The following is a 19,798-nucleotide window of genomic DNA, read 5'->3' on the forward strand; positions in this document are numbered from 1 at the left end:
CCGTCCAGCTGTGCAAGTCCCCCACGCAGAGCTGCAGGTGGCCAGGCCAGCCTCTGGGGACAGGATCAGAGCACAGTGCCCGGGAGCCAGCAGACTGATGCTGGGACTCGTGGGAACCCATGGCTCTGTACCGAGTGCCTGGATCTGCAGTATTTCATGGAATCATCCACTTATGATCTTACATCCACTGCACGTAAATGTGCCCTCAATCAGATAGAAGTAGCAAGCCTCAAAGATCAACATTTCGATAAATTTCTACTTGGAGTCAAGGGGAAGAAGCGGCCAGGGAAGTAGGCCTGACAGCCTGGGGTGCCCGCCTCAGGCAGACTTCCACCTCCTCCGCCCCAAGGATCATGATGAAATTCAGCTTGTTGGCCTTCGGCCCTTCTGGTCCTGTGGGCAGGGGCCGGGGCTGCGGGTGCAGGTGGGATGGGCAGGTAGCTGCTGCAGGGGCCACGTGCTGACAATGTCTGTCCCCCTGGCTCCCACCTCGAGAGGCCAGGCAGCCTCAGGCCCCAGACCACCGAGCCAGTGGAAGTCAGCGGTTCCACCAATACGTGTGTCCATGAAGATGCCCCCACACCTGACCCTCTAGGGGCAAGGTTCCCACCTGGGCCTTCAAATGGAGGGACAGGGAGTGGGAGGTGGGGTGACTGACCCTCCACTCCATAGCTTCCAAGCAAAGGTCAGGACCCAGACCCCACCCGGCCTTCAAGGTCATGGCCAAACTCATATCTCCAAGCTCAGCCCTTTGGTTCCCTTAATTTTTTTATTGGACCACAGTTGATTTACAATGTATTAATTTCTGTTGTACAGCAAGGTGAGTCAGTTATACATATACATATATCCACTCTTTTGGATTCTTTTCCCGTAAAGGCCATTACAGAGTATTGAGTCAAGTTGCCTGTGCTATACAGCAGGTCCTTATTAGTGGTCTGTTTTATAGACCTATATAAGGTGGTCTATATAATAGTGTGTATATATCAATCTAACCTCAGCCCCTCGGTTTCTAAGGCAACAAGTTCTGACTCCCCAGAGCAAAGTGTCCCCCCACCCCAGTTATCATCTCTGATGGACATGCACTGCCCTTGAGCTGTAACCCATAAAGCAACACGATCCACTCCTGTCGGCCCAGAGCATCGGCCTTTGTGAGAGCGGCTGGGAACATCCGAGTAAATTAGTCATGAGGGAGCCTGTGGGCTGCGGAAGGTAATAAAATATATTGACACTGGCAAGAGTTAATTAAAGCTTTACAAGAGTTCACTCACTGAGGGCCTTTGAGTTCAAGCCAAACTCCAAAAGCCTGGAGAAATTAATAAAATTCACACACGTCCCCAGCCTGACCATCCACATAGGTACTAATAAGCCATCAACAATTAACACGAGTTTACTCTTTTGTTAACGACTTAATTTGCAACAGCAGAGTGTGAAAGACAGCAGTGCAGTCCACAGAAGGAGGCAAAGGCATTCTCAAAGACACACAACTTGCTTTCTTACAGTTTTACTTTGGGTGATGAGGAAATAAATCAAGCAAAGAAAGGTTATTGGTGCCATGGTGCATGCAGGTCTAATGATGACACCTCTCTCTCTGGGGCATGGCTGGACCCCCTCCCCTGTGGGTCAGGGGGGCCATGGGCACTATGAGAGCCACAGAGGGGCTGCAGGTGTGGCCCAAGGCAGGCCTGCAGAGACACACAGCCTGCAGAGGAAACACACCCAGAACAGGATCAAGTCACCGCCCTGAAGGTGCTGTCCCAGAGCCAGCATCCAGCGGCATCCGGGCCAGGGGAGGGGCCGGCCTGGCCTCCCTTGGGGGCAAAGACTGTAGCACCCTTGGGCTAGAAGAATGTTTCCATCTCTATTCCAAAAGGACACCCCAGACTCTGGCTAAGCAGTTACTTTAGGGATCATTGGACTTCCAAGGAGCCATGTCAGCTTAAACCAGATGTTCTCAAAGTGGAGCCTCACCTGTCAGCTTGTTAGACCCACATATTCTGGGCCTGCCAGAGCCCTGAGCCAGGGACAGGACAGGCCCCGCTCCGGGCTCCAATTCCCCCACGTGTTCTGCCTCTTGCTTCCCTTCAATGCCTTCTTTTAAAGAATCACCCTGGGAGAAAGGGAGCCTGTCACTGGGCCCCTGGCGCAAAAAGGGGCCTGGTGACAGCTGGAGTGGTAGAACTGGGCTGCAGCAGGTTTGGGAAAATTTAAACCAAGGCTCTGAAGTCACTAGCCAGGATGGGGTCCCCAGAATTCAACATCAACTGAAGTGCAGCTACTTTGTGAATAATGTGCAAAAATAGCAAGAGGAACTGAGGGATGATGGATGGATGATGGATGGATAAATGGATGGATGGCTAGCTGGATGGATGATGGATGGATGGATGGATGGATGGATGGATGGATAGATGGATGAATGGATGGATGAATGGAGCTGAAACTGTTAGGTGTCATTTCAGGGGCTCCAAAGAGCTCCATTACCATAGTCCTCTATGTCTTAGCACAGAGAAAAATTCAGTGAGAGGCAAAGTGATTTATTAAAATAGGACATTTGTGAGGCTTGGAAGCAGATGGGCAAGGAGGTACCACACTCCAAGAGCTTACTGGGCTACAGTTTTATAATCAAAGGAAAAGGAAGGAGGGGGAGAAGACCTTCTTTGTCTTTCTTGAGTAGACCTCAGGCTTCCATCATCAGCTCCTCCTCCAGGTTGGGCAGGGGAGCTTTTTTTTGCCCCTACATGGTCCAGCTAGGTCCACAAATTTTGTTTTTATGCGAGCAGAGAGCATGTCCTGGGGATCATTAACTTATTGAGCTCACTGGGCAGGATGTGGGACTCATGCCACTATTGTTTTATTGTTTGGGGGCATGCCTCATGCTTCTGTTGTATGGTTTTGTTGAGAGGCAAGCTGCTTTCTTGAATAATCTTTAACTTACAGGGGTCTCCCATAGTTTTCCTACTTACAATTCCCTAGTGGGATTAACTATTTAATCATCCAGTTTGTGCCTTTTCTCTTTCTCTATCAAAGCCAGTATAGAAGTTAACCGTGGCATTTAGGGGATGGCACATGAGTATCCACAGAACAATTCATTCAGTTTTTCTGAAACAACCTGGACATTTTTCTGCTAAAATGTTATAGAAGAAATCAAGCGAGAACTGAGTTTCATGACCATCCCTTTGACCCTGAATTTGTGGTTCTGTGACAGCTGCACCCACCACACACACGACAAAGGGAGGTTGTGAAACCAACCCTAGCTCACGACACAACCTGGGGTCAGGAAATTGCTATGTGGAATTTTACACAAGGGCTGTGGAAACTAACGGCAGAAGGAAAGTCAGTGAAGTGTGTTGTCCGCAACACTGTGGAGTCAAGCAACTGAGGCCCAAGAGTTACAGATACACAAGGAAAGGTACGCCTGGTGCCTGCCCGCGTGTGTGTTAATCGCTTCAGTCACGTCCGACTCTTTCGAAACCCCTGGACTGTGGCCCACAAGTCTCTGTCCCTGGGATTCTCCAGGCAAGAATCCTGGAGTGGGTTGCCATGCCCTCCTCCAGGGATCTTCCTGACCCAAGAATCGAACCGACATCTCCAGCGGCTTCTGCATTGCAGGCAGATTCTTTACCACTGAGCCACGGGGTAGGCCCCACATGGGGCCAAATTAATGGTAATAAATGGGTCATCAGATGCCAAGTGGGGGCACTGAGGCAGAGAGGTCGCCTTCAACCATTCTAATCTGTGATCATCCTGAAATATGAAGAGGAGGGACGCAGGGAGGAAGGCAAACCCATTGGTGGGATGGGCGGTGTGTCTGCCTGAGTGGAGTGTCTGGTGCATCTGCCCAGCAAGAGCCTATGCTTTATAACCTGTCTGCACAGGCTGTGTCCCCAGTCCGATCCCCACCCACATCTCCTGGTGAGAAAATAAACAAGGGCCACCCAGACGAGAGCAAGCAAAAGCCACCTCCCTTATTCAGAGTGTGTGACAACCAGGGAACTCAGTCACTCGCATGTGGTAGGGACAGGCATGCAGGCCAGGGTAGGGGACATGGAAGGTTTCAGGTTGGCCAGGGGATGCTGGCGGCAGGCAACCAGAAGTGGGGCCCAACTGGGGACACGTTCCACTTCCTTCCAGCTTTCAGCCCACAAAGCCTAAGGGCGAAAGCAGCAGCTGGATCCCATCACATCGTAGCAGGCGCAGCTCCAAACCAGGACCCTGCGCAGCCGGTGCGGTCAGCTGACCAGGCTGGCCCACCAGGGCCCTGAGCTGAGAGCCCCACATTCCACCCAGAATTGCGTGTAAAGAGCTGGCAAGTCTGTCCTTCTGCCCAGGTCACCAGGCCAAGCGAGTGAAAGGCTGCCAGGGTTAGCACATAAAAATACACAGAATCTGACTTTTAGACAGTGAATGATTTTATTGTGTAAGTCTACCTCAGGCAATGCTTAGCATATATGTGTGTGTGCTCAGTAATGTCCAACTCTTGCAACTGCATGGACTGTAGCCCGCCAGGCTCCTCTGTCCATGGCATTTCCCAGGCAAGAATACTGGAGTGAGTTGCCATTTCCTCCTCCAGGGGATCTTCCCGACCCAGGGATCGAACCTGTGTCTCCTGCATTGGCAGGCAGCTTCTTTACCCACTGAGCCCCCTGGGAAGCCTACTTAAGTACAGTATAATATTACTTTAGTTTCTCTAAAATTCAAGTTTATGGGGTGCCCTGTATTTTAACTGGCAACCTTAGGTAATGGATGTCAGAAGCCAAGCCAGGCCTTTAGGTGACCCCTGGACAGAAGCCACAGCACTGCCACAAGTAAGACAAGTTGTGTGCAGTGTCCAGGAGCCAAGCCCCACTGTGCCTGCAGTCATAACTGGAAAATCTAGCAGCATATGAGCTTCAGGGTGGGTTTGATCCAGGAGTTTGTTATGGCTGAGTCTCTAAAATTCTCCCTTTAGAGCTTCCTCCTCAGCCTGGCTGTCCTCCTATACCAAGAAGGCTACCAGCAGCTCTGGGGGTCTATGTGCTGCTTAACTGATGTACATGAAGAAAGAGGAGGGAACAGGATTGTGAAGCAAGACACATTTTCCTCCCCCCGCACCACAGACATAAGTCCTTTGGTCATTTGTCCACCTGTTAACCCACTGAGCTGACATGGGCCGATCAGAGCCTACTTCAAGAGCTGGTGTCACATATATATGGAATTTAGGAAGATGGCAATGACAACCCCGTATGCAAGACAGGGAAAGAGACACAGAAGTGTATAACGGACTTTTGGACTCAGAGGGAGAGGGAGAGGGTGGGATGATTTGGGAGAATGACATTCTAACATGTATACTATCATGTAAGAATTGAATCGCCAGTCTATGTCTGACGCAGGATGCAGCATGCTTGGGGCTGGTGCATGGGGATGACCCAGAGAGATGTTATGGGGAGGGGAGGTGGGAGGGGGGTTCATGTTTGGGAACGCATGTAAGAATTAAAGATATTAAAATTAAAAAAATGAAAAAAAGAAAAAAAAAAGAGCTGGTGTCAGCCCCTCCTAAACAGAACCCCTGGGCTGTGGGGCCTGATGGCCCACTGAACCACTGCCCCACTGCCCTGTCCTGACCATGCAGACAGCAACAGGTGTGGTAAAGGTTCATCTGCAGGCTTACCTGCAGTGGGTGGTAAAGTCAGGGAGGCAGGGTCCCTTCCAGAGAGGTTTAGCCTTTGATTCTCTCTGGACCCACCCGAGGCAGACATGTCCCCTCTCCCATGCCCTTCTTACGGTGACACTGGCCCCAAGAGATGGGGCTGGCTTTGTTTCCTATCCTTTGAGTCTACGTTAGTCTGCTTCCCTGGTAGCTCAGCTGGTAAAGAATCTGCCTAAAATGCAGGAAATCCCAGTTCAATTCCTGGGTCAGGAAGATCCTCTGGAGGGATAAGCCACCCACTCCAGGATTCTTGGGCTTCCCTGGTGGCTCAGACGGTAAAGAATCTGCCTACAATATGGGAGACCTGGGTTCGATCCCTGGGTTGGGAAGATCCCCTGGAGGAGGACACAGCAACCCACTCCAGTATTCCAGCCTGGAGAATCCCATGGACTGTATAGTCTATGGGGTGGCAAACAGTCAGACACAACTAAGCGATAAGCACAGCACAGGTCTGTGGTTATGACAGAAGTAACCCCGTGTGACTTCGAAGTCTAGTTCGTAAAAGGCAATGAAGCTTCTGCCTGCTGCTCCGGGAGCCACAAGGCCGACAGCCCTGTAGAGATCTGTCCAGACGGGGCTTCAGCATCTTAGGCGACTCCAGACACCCGCTGAGGATCTCCCAAAGCTAGTGGAGCAGCTGTGCCCAGCCATGCAGCCCCTACGTGCAGAAGCATGGCCTTATGGAAGGTTGTGGGTGGCACTGGGTGTGCAAACCCCACCCCCAAGAGCACTAAAATCCCCCAGGATGAGGCCCGGCCTGAGGAGGGTGAAGAGCCCCCAGGCCGAAGACCTGCAGGGTCCTCCCTGCTGAGAACTGCGTTTCCCCAGAGAGGGCCGAGGTCTGCTGAAATCCATCACCAAAACAGTGCAGACATGAGGACAGGAGCAAAGGGGGTCCCAGAGCAGAGGAGGAAGCCCCCAGCCCCCAGCCTGGGAAACACCAGGCTAGACCTGCTTGTTTCTTGGGTCACAGCACCACCATGTGGGCAAAGTCTGCTCGCCCCCCACTCACACCAGTAGCTCTTTTTGGACCATAAAGCACCCTCCTGCTTCTCCATTCAGACAGCTACTGTGGACTTTAGAAAGTAAAGTACATGCAGACATAAGGGGTCAGAAGCCCATTGGATAATCTTCTCCAGGGGCAACCTGTTTTTGTGTCTCTTCTGTACATTGTCTGGGTGCACGAAAGTCACACACACCCAGACTACTCCCTCCCACACTCCGTGTTCTGCAGGGCCTCGTAATGCTTTTGCTGACAGTCGTGCTGGACAGATGTCAGCCCCCTTGGGCCACCATCAGGGACCCCTATGGCCAAGCTGACATCTATAGGCTTGCCAGCACTTCAGGCTCGGGCCCCTGGGCAGGGTTGGGGGTGGAGGGTGCAGGACAGCGGCTAGGACCACACTGCTTGCCTGGGCCCCAGCTCTTCAGAATGTCCTGTAACTCCTCAGCCCTTGTGTCTCAGTTTCCCTGTCAAACAGTGTGAGGATTTGAAAAATGGAGCTTAGAAAACGGCTGGGCCAGAGCCAGTGCTGGAACACACCCTCCAGTCGTCACCACCGCAGTCTTCAGAACTAACGCAGCAGCACAGCAGACAGAGCTCCGGCTCTCTGAGCCCAGCCGTGGCCAAGACAGGCAGCCTAAGGCAGGAAGCTCAGGACCCGAGAGCCGCAGGACAGCTCCAGTGTCCCATTCACTCGGTGGCCATGTGGCTGGGCTGCCCAGGAAGGACAGTCTGAGAACTGGATGGCTCCAGCCAATCAGCAACGGGCACGGCGTGGAAGTCAGAAGTACACCATGCATGCCAGTGACCCTCCAGGCCAGAAAGCTTGACCTTGGAGACCAGTGGTCTTGTGGAGGGTTTGTGAAACATTCCTGGGTCCCCCTCACAGAGCCCGATCAGGAGCAGAGCCCAAGAAGCTGCATTTACATCTGGGGCCCAGGGAGTCCTGACCACACCGGGCAGGGGAACACACACCGTGCTTCACACAGGAAGAAGCGGCAGGAGGTGAGTGATGAACGGACCCTCGAATGAGTGAGTGGGGCTCAGTGCAGAGTCCGAGACCCCCAGGCCACGGGTGGGGCAGAAAGCGTGCATGTACCCTACACACAATCACACATATGCACACACACACACACCTGAACAAGCAGACTCCCAAGCTGTATACACTCTCACACAGATACACACAACCTGCCCAACAGTCAGTCAGGTTCTCCAGAGAGACAGAGGCAGTGGGGAGAGATTTATCACAAGGAATTAGCTTGTGGGATCAAAGAGGCTGAGAAGTCTGGACCCAGGACAGTCTCAGTCCAATTCTGAAGGCTGAGGAAGACAGATGACCCAGCTAGAAGACAGGCAGGCAAGGAGGACTCCCATTCCTCAGCCTTTGTTATACTCAGACCTCCAACTGATTGGACAAGGCCCACCACACAGGAGGGCTGGGTGCCTTAGTCAGTTTACTGGCTCCAGTGCTGATCCCTTCTAGAAACATTGCTTATGAATGCACAGGGGATCATGCTTGACCAACTGTCTGGGCCCTCAGTGGCCCAGTTAAGTTGATGCATAAAACTAACATCACAACATACATACAAAACACCCACTCACACAAACCTACATACATCTGCTCATAAGCACCTACACACTTTTCATTCACATGCTATACATGAGTTCACATTCAGACACATGTTCACGTTCAGACACATGTCAAGACTGAAACAAAGACTGCTGGGTGTGCATACACAGTACACACACACACACACACTTCCCTGAGGTGCACATGCATACACAGGACACATGTAACAGTACACACACACACACACACACACACACACACACACACACTTCCCCAGGGTGCACATGCATACACAGGACACATGTAACAGTACACACACACACACACCTCCCTGAGGTGCACATGCATACACAAGACACATGTAACACAGGACACATGTAACAGTACACACACACACTTCCCCAGGGTGACCATGCATACACAGGACACATGTAGCACAGGACACATGCACACACACTTCCCCGGGATGCACATGCATACATTTAACACACACACACTTCCCCGGGATGCACATGCATACACAGGACATCTCTTCCCAGGGAGACTGGCCTGTTCATGCCAGGAGGACGGTCTCCTGCAGGGGGCCACTCGGACCCGAGAATCTGGGCCTTTGGAGGAGAAACCCCGAGCATCTGTTCTGGAAATCCCTGTTGGTGCTTCTCTGGACATCTCTTCCACGTGTTTCCAGGGCAGAAAATTGCAGAGGTTTTGCTAGCCACTCACTTCTTCCTCCTCCCTCTGCAAATAATCGTTGCTTGGAAATTCTTACAAAGGAAGTGGTTGAGTTTGTAGCTGAGAGATGTGGAGGTGAAGAGCAAGAAACCACCAGCCCACCCCAGACAGGCGGGTCACTGGGCGGGGCTTCCCCACCACCTCAGGGAGGCGTCCCTGCCCGGCACAGTCTGAGCATAGCCATGCCTGCCGCCGGGGCGCTGCTGGTCGTCTGCGGCCTGGTCCTGGGTGTCTTGGGGAAGCCTTCACCAGGTAAGAGGGGATCTCCCCACTGCCTGGGTGCCATGAGCTTGCTGCTCACATGTTGTCACCAAGGCACATTCCAGGGTACCTCACAGAGGCTGCCTTTGTGGGGAGCAGGCTTTGGGGATACTGGGGGCTCTAGGGGCCAGTGAACTGTCTTCTGTTCCCCGCCATTCCTGGTGTCTGTGAGTGCCCAGAGGAGGCCCCCACCCAGGGCCCCTCTGTGGGGACAGCTCGCAGGGTCAGGCCATTTCTGAGAGCGCATCCTTCTGGCCTCCACTGGGGGCCTGTGACTTCCCTGGGGGAACCTTTATTCTTCCAGCCAGGCCACCACTAGGGGAAGGCGAGGGGAGCGCCAGGAAATGAGGCCCAGAGAGGGTAGGTGACTTGCCCGTCACACAGCCCCTGAGCACCTGCCCCCATGTGCATGAGGAAGCTGTTGGCCAGAGTTGAAATGACCAGCGGCAGTGTGAAGGGTGGGGGCAGTGCCCAGGCAGCAACTGGTCTCAGCTTTCCTGTTTTCAAAGGGGGCTAAAGCATGGCCACAGGTGACCAGGTGGAGAGGCCCAGGCAGGTGACAAGGAGACAGTCTGATCCTCTCAGTCCCTGGAGTGGTCATAGCCTCGGGAGTGGGCGACACTGCCTCGGGCTCTGGCCCATCTCGGGGATCACAGGGACCAGACAGCCCGCCTCGGTCCCCTCCCCCGGGCTGCGGTCTTAACTCACACTGTGAACCCCACGGGGCCTCTCTTCTGCGCCATCTGTCCGCCTGGGACCCCCGAGTGCCCGTCCGAAGGAAAGCCTGAGTGAGGGGCCCACATCTCCACCGCACTGGGATGGGCGTTCCTGCCCTCCCTTGCCCTAAGCTGCTTTGGCTGCCTCCCTTCCTCCCCTAACAAGGGGATGGCGAGGGGAATCCTGGCCCAGAGGCACTGGGCACGGGCCTCTTCCCTTGGTGGGACTGCCTGTCCTCTGCCGGGGTTTGGCCCTGGACCCAGCCATCTCCAACCCCACGGGAGAGGCCTGTCCCCGCCATGCCCCCACCCTCTGGCTGGCCGGGCCCTCCCCTGTCAGCTCTGCTCACAACCCTACAGCCCAAGATGAAGGAGGGCCCAGGGTCCAACTCACATGCAGAGGCCTTGGAAGCTCGAGCCTCTCTGAGCCTCAGTCTCACCATCCACGAAACGGGCAAATCACCGTACCGCCTGAGGCCCAGGAGGAGCCTGGCTGCTGTGGCCCAAGGAAGGTAGTCCCCCTGGGTCTGGGGCGCTGGGCAGTCGCCCACCCAAACCCCAGGTCCTGAGCCTCTGCTGGCCGCAACCCCCACGCCACACAGATTCTCTCTGCTGTGACGGAGGCCAGGCCCAGTGAGAGGCTTGGAGGCCCCTGGCTGGTGGTCCAGCAGAGACAGTTCAGCCCCGGCCCCGAGTCTGCCCTCACCACAGCCCTCCTCCAAGAACAGATTCCAGAGCCTTCCACAGCAGGGGGACAGGCGCCCCCAGTGTCACGCCCTGGGCACCTGACTTCTTCCCACCCCTGGCACCGAACTGCGCTGACCTGAGCCCTTTAGAATCTGGAAATCGCTGCGCCGATTTCTTCAGCTGTTCTACCTTCGGTTGAGAACGGAAAGCCCTTGTCTCTCAAGCTGACTCTCATCTCTCCTGGGAAGCCCCCCTAGTCAGGCTCCCAGGGGCCCAGCTTCCCACCACAGGCCACCTGGGCAGGGCCTGGGGTCCAGCCCATCGGTCACCAGTGACAGGACCTGGGCACACCCAGAGACCACCCTCCACAAGGGAGGCCCATGCTAGGTGCATCTGGGGTTGGGGGGATGCCACATCTTGGCATGGGGGCCCTGGCCCACCCTCTGCATTCTGAGATTTCTTTTTTCCAGCTGGGACACCGTTTACCCCTACTGCAGCCATTTTGCATATCTGATATTTGACAGTCGCGACACTGTTACACAACCCGTTAGCGACAAGACCTTCCTGCGGACGGTCTCCTATACTTTCACCACAACCCTCAGGGGTAGGGGCCATCAAGAGAGGCTCAGAGAGGTCAAGCAATTTCCCCAAGACCACACAGCCTTTGAGAGACAGAGCTGGGATTCACTCTGGGCGGGTCCCGCTGGGTTAAGGCTGGGACTAACTAGCATCCTATCTGTGCCGGGGGATACGTACATCCCTAAATGAAGGGAGACTCATCCCTCAGAGCCCCCAGAGTATGGCTGGTGGGTGTGGCCCCACAGAACTAAGGGCAACCACTGGCTCACTGAGATGTGATATCACACGAGGGGGCATGGCTTGGGGTGAACCTCCAGGCAGACCATGGACACCAGCACCCCAGTTCCTGGGCATGACCCCTCCCCCCCGGTTTGAGCTCCAGGCCCTGCCCACGACAAGGGCCCCATGAAGCTGGCAGGGAAGCAACCACTGGGAGGAAACCCCCAGGGACACGGGGTGGGGGGTGGGCCTTCAGCAGAGACGTCAGAGTGTTCCTCTCCTGGGCACCCTGGTTCTCTTCTCGGGTTCCCCTCACCTCCTAGGCACACCTAGAACATTCCTGAAACAGGAAGGGGTGGGGAGCCTCGGGCCGCCCAGGAGCCCCCTTGCCCTTCCACACCAGGAAACTCCCCTCCCCGCAGGGCTGCTCATCCACCCACTGGGAGAGACTGCGAGGCCAGGCCCAGCCCCCTCCCCAGCTTCAGTGCCTGGACCCCGGCCAGCATCCCAGGCTTCAGTGCCTCCCACGTGTCTTCATTTTTTAGAAAAGCAAGTTAAGGGACATTTGTTTACGCAAAACATTTGCTACTGATTCATTTTACAGCTGGTCCTTGTCAGAAAGTTGCTGTCCTCTCCCGGGACGCTTTCTGAACGTTTAGGGGTGATTCAAGGGCAGACCCCGTCCTCTGTAACCTGCACGGGAACAGTTAACTGTTGCTGCCACTCACGGGGCTGGGGGCAGCATCCCCTGAGCTCCAGCCCACCTGGTCAGCAGTGGACCTGCCCTGACCCCTAGATGCCTGTGAAGTGCCCACACACTCCTGGTGGGAGCAGAGTGCCCCACCCCATGAGGGCAAGCACAGGGCCTGGCCACCGAGGGCACAGGCAGGGGGCCAGTGTTGGTTCTGAAGAAGGGGTTGTCCGGCAGGGAGGACAGGAGCTGGAGGAGTCGTCACTTGGGATTCTGATGGAAAGTTAACTTTTCAGCCAGAAACACCAGAACAGTTCTTGATACTTTGCTTCCCACTGTGATCACCAGGAGAGGAGAGTCCTTGATTCCCTTGAATCCGGGGCTAAAGAGGCCTGGGGTGACTTCACAGAAGGGAGTGGCCAGGGAGTCCACGGGGGTGGCCTGGTCTGAGCCACCCGGGGATCAGTGGGAGCAGCCTTGGTGGTGTCAGGGCGAGCGGGCAGGGTCTGCTAAGAGCCAGCCCTCCACAGGTTCCTGCCCATGACCTGTTACCCTGGTCTGAGACGACACCCCGTCTCCACCGGGGGCGTCTGCTCTGGCCGTGGGAAGGCTGGGCCTCTGCCGTCCTCCTCTAGAGGCCTTTGCGCTCCTGCCAAGGGGCTCATCCGGGTGTCAGGACAACTGTGTCCCCGGGGGGAGCCAGACCCCCCACTTGGTGCCCGCCACCTGCCACCGTCCCCCTAACCTCCCCAAGTCCCTGGGCCCTCCATGTCTTCTTTGTCGAATCTCCTGCCACCTGAGTTATTTCTTCCAGACCAGCTGAAGAGCTCTTTCTCTCCCAGGAGGCGTGAGGGAGCCTCCTCTCCCCTTCCTGACTCAGCCTACCCCCCTCAGGAGTCTGCTCACCTCCGTCTCCCCGTGCCCCTCAGGGCTGCAGCCCTCACTGCCACACCTCATCCGGAGACCTCACTTCCCTCCTAGCTGCCCCTGGGTGTGGGAGGCAGAGCGTTTGTTCCTCCTCACAACCTCACCTCCTGGTGGTCCTCTCAGCCCATGTCAACAGGCCACCACCTGCCACCAGGGTGAGTCACAGTCCCACTCCGGGCCCCACACCCAGCCTCCAGCTCAGGGCTCTCTCTGCTCTCCTTTACCACCCTCCACCCCCCACGCACCTCCCGGCCCTCTAACTGGTCCCCACCTGGCTCCCTCCTGAAGCCCTTTCTGCCAGGTCACTGTCACCATCACTGTCCCCCACCTTCTGGACTGTGTGCCCCCCTAGCCCCTGGCATCACTCCCAGCACCCCTCCGGAAATACTTCTTGAGAGAAAGAGTGCGGCTTTAGAACCTGGAGTTAAACCCGCCCTGCACCCCTTGGAGGCCTGTTACTCCCTGTAGATGGGGTAGAGGTGCGAGGAAGACAGCCCCCAGGACCCCCTCGGCGGGGGTGGGGGGCCGGCTACCTGACTGGGACCCTGGCCCCCACCCGGCTGCCGATCTTCTGGAAGAAGACCCCCCACCCCAACCTTGGGCTTCTTCTGTCCCCAGCTTTTCCCTATTGATGTCTTGAAGAATCATTCTGAAAATAGGTTTGACTTTTCAACTTTTTCAAACTAAAAATGAGGTTCTATCATTTGCTTCGACAGCTCTGCTGACAAAGCCTCAGTGAACTGAAGCCTGCATTTTAGGAAACGTAGTTAAAAATAAACCAAGTTCAACGATTCTCATTACCTCTGTAATTTTACCGAAATCACTTAGGAACTGACGTCACATGCTTGGGAGGGACGTTCATAGGTCTGGCCTCGCCTAGTTTCACTTCGTTATTATTAACACAATCATGTTAAGTCCAAGTGAAATGACATTTAATACGTTCTATTTAAGAAACAGGTGACAGTGATTATCTTTGCAACACTGAGTTACCGCTAACGTTTTTGTTATACTTTTCTATATTTTTCAAGTTTCCTACCAGATAGGTAAGCCTATAATCAGAAAAGGCTCCGTATGTAATTTGCACAAAGGGGAAATCGACAACCATGGGTATAGGCCTACAAACACACGGGAGACTGGGCTCCTGCCCACCAGGTGCTCCTGCTGTTTATGGACTACGCTGATGAGCAATCAAGCTGTTCTCCCAAAAGAAAACCACACGACTTCCCGGCGTCAACAGCAGGCCAGGAGCCCTCCAGCACCGGAGTCAGAGCCACGGGCTCAGGGCCCAGATGGCCAACCAACACAGCTGCCATGTCCAGAGACCTCAGCCACGGCCGGCGTCTGTGGGACATCACATGAGGGCCAGGTCACTGCAAAGGAGAGTCTCAGAGACGCTGGGGACAGTTTTGTGGGGGACCAGTGACAGCATTCCGTGCCGGGAGGTTCTCACCAGTGGAGCAGACCCCTAGCTGAGCGGGCCTCACAGAGCCATCCAGAGCTCCGTCTCGACCAGGGACCCAGCTGGGCCCACCTGCCAGGAGGGGTCCCACTCGGGCAGCCAGTGCCAGTCCCCCTGACAAAGAGGCTGTCACAGGTGCCAGAGGGTCACACATAGGGTCAGGGGCCCTACGGAGACCCAGATGGGGCCCACACCTTCTCTGCCCATGGCCAGCACCCCCTCCATGCTTCACCCACACGGAGAGGAAACCCCTCAGCCGGGCTGATGTGGCTGGCCTGGCTGGCCTTGTTCTCACTTCTGGTTGGGGTCTCCTGTGCCTGCTGCCACGTCAGACGCCCAGTTCTAAGGAGGGCTTCATGAAAACCTCAAGCAACGGTGGAACTAGCCTCCTCTGGGAGCCTCAATCTGAGCCACAGGATCACTGACACCCCAGCAAGACCACCCTGCCGAGCTGAGCTGGGTGTCCGCCATGTCCCAACCTCTGCTAGGACCCACGGACAGGCTGGCCCCAGGAAAGGTTCCAGCATCTCTGACTGACCCCAGCCCAGGCTCCTGGGCACACAGACCCACACAAGCCATGCTGCCAGGCGCCTGGGCCCCAGCCCAACCAGCCAACTGGGCCTAACCCCCACCCACCCCCAGCTCAAGTTGAAGGTCCTCTAGGCCCATTAGCCTCATGACTGGGGGTCTCTGTCCCCAGTCCAGCCCCTGAGGAATGAAGCCCCCACACGCTGCTGACCTCACAGCACGGTTTTCCTCCCAGGAGTCAAGATTTCTTCACAACCAGGGAGCTGTGTGTCCTCTGATAGTGGGGCCCACACCCAGCACCCCAAGTCTGCAGTCCCAGCGAGTCCCCCATGAGGAGGGACCCGGGCAGCGCTGACCCCTTCTCTCCACACTCTACACCTGGAAGCTCGTCCACACGTCTGTGGCTCCGGCCTGCCCACCTTGTGCTGACCCCAGCCCCACTGAATCCTCCACAAGGTGCTCCTCAAGGGAGGCAGAGTAACCCTCCAGGCAGCACAGGCCAACAGACCATCCACACTGGCCAGAACACAGCTGAGCCTGGACTCGGGCCATGCATGATACGAGGACCCCACACTCCACACAACTCAGAGGAAGACCACAGCTGAGCAGGCACCGGGGGACGGGTCCGCGCTGGGTCACCTCGGGCACAAGATGACTTCAGGAAAATCGGGGAAATTCCTAGTAAAGAGAAGTAATCTACCGCCCAAACCCTCCGCCTGTTCTCCCTCCCCCACAATTTTGATTTTAATGCACAAGTAGTCTGTGACCACTGCAGCAAAACTGAGAAATGTTGGCTTGAAATCAAGTCAGCCCTGAACCACCAACTACAATTTCTGCCATCCACCTGCTTCCTGAACTTCCAGAGGAGCAGCACATGGGTGACCTGGAAACCTGGTGGCTAGCACACAGGTGCCCTGGAAACCTGGCAGCTAGCACACAAATGCCCCGGGGACCTGGCAGCTAGCACACGGGTGCCCCGGGGACCTGGTGGCTAGCACATGGGTGCCCTGGGGACCTGGCAGCCTGGTGGTTTCAGTCCAGAGTCCCGGGAGTGATGGACGGCCTCCAGGCACCTCCCCCTCGGCCACTTGCTGGAGAGGGGTCGGAGCCAGAGGGCGGCCTCAGAGACCAGGGGTGACTTCTCTGCACACCAGGGCTCATTCTGACAGAGGCTCTCGGGGGCTGTCCAGGTTCCTGTGACCGTCAGAGATGACCTGGCTTCTGAAAGGGGCCAGGCAGGCAGGGACGGGACTTCTTACCCATCTCTCTGCTCCCCACCACACTGGCCCTTCGCTGGGGACAGGACAGCCACGGAGACACACAGGACATGCACCAGGAGGTGCGGGGTAGACGGGCCGGGAGGGTACACGGCCAGGGGCAGGGGGGACAGGCCAGGTGGGCGGATGGGGAGGTGGACGAGTGGGGGCCACACTGGGAGCAGAGGTGGGAGGCATGATCCCTGGGCCAAGCCCCCATCCCTCAGCAAAGTTCTCATCTGGTTCTGTTTCTCGTCCAGACTTTTGCTCCCAGATCCTTAAGTCAGATGTGAAACCAGGATTTCCCAAGACCATCAAGACCAACAACCCAGATGTCCTCAGGGCGGCCCGACACAGCGCCGAGAGCTTCAACAACTGCAGCAATGATGCCTTCTTGTTCCGGGAGTCCCGCATCAGCAGAGCCCTTGTCCAGGTGAGGTCTGGGCTCACAACAGCGCAGGGCGGCCAGGTCTGACCAGATCTGACCTCCCAGAACCAGCCTGGGGCCACCAGCGTCAGGCTCCAAGGCTGGCACCATCTCTCAGCAGACCAGGCTTCCGCAGGGTGGACAGTGCAGCCCCTGGAGCGGGGCCACAAGCTGCACTGCTACCCACCTTCAGGGCTGCCTGAGGGTGGCTCCGCCACAGCCCCAAACCACCTCTGGCCACGCTGCCCCCACCGTGCCCCATCCCCACACGTCACATCCTGGGAGGTCCCCATCCTTCTCAGCGACCCCGTATAGGAGGCCTGATGCTCCCCACACAGGGACCCCATGGGGCAGTCAGGCCTGGCTCCTGAGCACACAGGTCAAGGGTACAGGACCCAGTCACTCACCCCCTAAAAGCAGGGGCCCAGGGCAGCCGGTCACAAGCTTCACATCCACTGGTCCGAGGACGCAGGCTGCCCAACACACCCGGCATGCTGACACACACTCACAGTCACCCCCTGGGCACAGGATTGGCAGGTGACTGTGTTCTCTCTCTTTGGCGATTGCCAACTCTGAGAGCAGGGTGCTGTCTGGATCATGGAGGGCGGTCTGCGCGGGTGAAAGCTGCGTCAGGGCTCTAGGGGCCCAGACAGGGGGATCAGGGTCTTCCCTCCCCATTGCCTGCAGGAACCTGGGCCAAAGCCTGGAGGGAGGGAGGTGGCCCCCAGCTCACTCCCTCTCTCACCATGTCCTGGACCCAGTGTCCCAGGCCCACCCTCTGTCCCCTCAGATAGTGAAAGGCCTGAAGTTCATGCTGGACGTAGACATTGGCAGAACCACCTGCAGGAAGAACGGGCATGCAAACCTGGATGACTGCGGCTTCCAGACCAACCGCACCCTGCAGTGGGTAAGAGGAGGGTCTCGCCTCCCCGCCCTCGCACCCCTCAACCGCCTCCACCGCCTCGAAGTCACCCTCAGCACTTCTCTCCCCATGAGGCTCCAGATCCCACCCCGACACCAGAGGGTGGGAGGCGGCCCCCTGGGACTTCCCAAACACCCAGCCCTCCTCGCTCCCAGAAGCACGTGTCCAGGAGCACACACTGAAGGCATGGAGGTGTGGGCGGAGCAGAAACACCTTTGACCTAATTCAGAAACTATATATACACACTGAGGGAGAGCAGAGGCGGCAGAACTTAGGGTTAGTCGCTCAGTCATGTCCGATTCTTTGTGAGCGCACAGACTGAAGCCTGCCAGGCTCCTCTGTCCATGGGATTCTCCAGGCAAGAGTACTCGAGTGGGTTGCCAGCAGCAAAACTTGGTAATCTATAAACAGAGGTGTGGAGGACGTGCTGTTTTCTTCTTTTTGGCTGTGCTTGGTCTTTGTTGCTGGAAGTGGCCTACTTGCTAGTCGTGGTGCAGGGGTTTCTCACTGTGGAGGCTTCTCTCGCTGCGAAGCGCAAGCTCAGTAGTTGTGATTCATGGGCTTGGTTGCCCCACAGTATGTGGGGTCTTCATGGAAGAGGGATCAAACTCGTGCCCCCACGCTGGCAGTGGAAGCCCAAGTGTGTATTCTTGAATTACTCCTGCAACTTTCCAGTAGATTTGAAGTTTTTCAAAATAAAGTCTGGGCAGGAAGAGAACTCTTCAGTAAAGAAAACACACAGGCCTGTGTGTGGGTGCACACAGATGTGCACACGTGAACACATGCACATAAGCACACGTGTGTGTACATAACCCCCCCCAAGGCAGTGGCACTGGGAACCCACTTCTGCAGCAGGTGGGGGTACCCTGGTGGGGTGGGCAGCCTCCGGGAAGGGAACCCTCAGGCCACCCCTCCTTTCAGACCCTCAGCTGCTACTCTGAAGTCTGGGTCATCCCCTGGCTGCAGACTACCGAGGTGTCCGTCCTCCATTGTCACTGACCGCCGCCTCCCAGCTCTGTCCCTGCTGTCACCAGTCCTCGGGAACGGCATCTGCCAGGAACAGAATGGTGGCGCCAGGAGCCCACGGATAGCCACGTCGTTGCTGGGATGGGAAGCCGGTCTGCACAGATGGGGCAAGTCCTCTGGTGCGAGTTACACGGGTTCTCAACCCCAAGGGCCCTCCAACCCGACTGCCCCGAGGTCCCAGGCCCTCGAGGAAAGCCCAGAGGGCCGTCCTTCAGGCTGAATAATCATCCCAGCACTGGGCAGGGACCCGATCAGCTCAGTAACGACCTCCAAGATGAACACTTAGGAAGAAACCTGAATAAAGAACTGACCCCCTCAAAGCTCTCCCTGGTGCTTGCCCCACTGAGGGGAGAACTGGAAAGGCAGCTCAGTGATGGGAGGGCCCGCCGTACGGTGGGGCACGGCAGGAACCCCAGGACCAGCGCCTCAGAACACCCCCGTGGGGCCACCGCGCCTGACACAGCACACAGGCTCTGAACTCCCCTCTATCTTCACGCACCAACACGCACTGGAACACAAGGCCAGGTTTCTCCTGACAACCACGGGGCCACCCAATGCTGCCCCACAGGCCTCACGGGACATCAGAACGGAGAGGTGTTGGGGGAGCGGCCCCAGGGCACCCCCAACCGAGTCCCCCGTGCCCATGACGGTGTCACGAACTGCAGGGGGAGGGTGTCAGCCAGCGGGAACCTCGAGGCCCGCATTGCCACCCAGTCTGCATGCTTTTTAAAACACAGCGGCTCTGCTCTCAGAGCGAATGAGTCTGACAGCGGCAAGCTGGGCCTCCATCTCATTCAGTGTCACCGGGAAAACATCAAGTTAAGGACCCGGGATTCTAAGACGCACAGAGGTACCACCAAGAAGGAACACTCAGGTCTCACACTGACCGAAACCAAACTCCAGCCAGCCAGCCCACCCTGAGTGTTCCCCAGCCTTCCCGCCAGGCCTCCGCCCCTGACCATCAGCCATGGAGACTGGGATCCAGCTCCAGGCCCCCTCCCCACCCCTACCCCGGGCTGCAGACGGACCAGGCTCTGAGGAACACCCTCTGCCCAGTGGACTAACCACCCGCAAGGCTTAGTCTCACTGCGGCCCAGCCTCGGTGCCAGGGA

General features: G+C 56.6%; 1 protein-coding gene across 2 annotated transcripts; it reads left to right on the forward strand.

The window, feature by feature from the left end:
- Positions 1-9,153: 9,153 nt before the first annotated feature.
- CST7 (cystatin F) lies at positions 9,154-19,006 on the forward strand. Of its 2 annotated transcripts, none has more exons than XM_027976776.2 (4): positions 9,154-16,394; positions 16,572-16,744; positions 17,529-17,645; positions 18,582-19,006. In XM_027976776.2, the coding sequence occupies exons 1-4, from the start codon at positions 16,265-16,267 to the stop codon at positions 18,657-18,659; spliced, it is 498 nt and encodes a 165-aa protein (XP_027832577.1). In that variant the 5' UTR covers positions 9,154-16,264; the 3' UTR covers positions 18,660-19,006. The 2 variants fall into 2 exon arrangements, with proteins under 2 accessions (XP_027832577.1, XP_012043971.2); XM_012188581.4 differs by having other exon boundaries at positions 9,154-9,240.
- The last annotated feature ends 792 nt before the right edge of the window (positions 19,007-19,798 follow it).

The sequence above is a fragment of the Ovis aries genome, chromosome 13 (genome assembly GCF_016772045.2).
Source record: "Ovis aries strain OAR_USU_Benz2616 breed Rambouillet chromosome 13, ARS-UI_Ramb_v3.0, whole genome shotgun sequence".
Taxonomy (NCBI): Eukaryota; Metazoa; Chordata; class Mammalia; order Artiodactyla; family Bovidae; genus Ovis; species Ovis aries.

Bases quoted from the DNA above. Each gene is read 5' to 3' on its own strand.
- CST7 (XM_027976776.2), top strand. From the start codon at position 16,265: ATGACCTGGCTTCTGAAAGGGGCCAGGCAGGCAGGGACGGGACTTCTT. The intron at 16,745-17,528 runs GTGAGGTCTGGG...CTGTCCCCTCAG, and splicing joins TCAGCAGAGCCCTTGTCCAG to ATAGTGAAAGGCCTGAAGTT. The intron at 17,646-18,581 runs GTAAGAGGAGGG...CCCTCCTTTCAG, and splicing joins CCAACCGCACCCTGCAGTGG to ACCCTCAGCTGCTACTCTGA.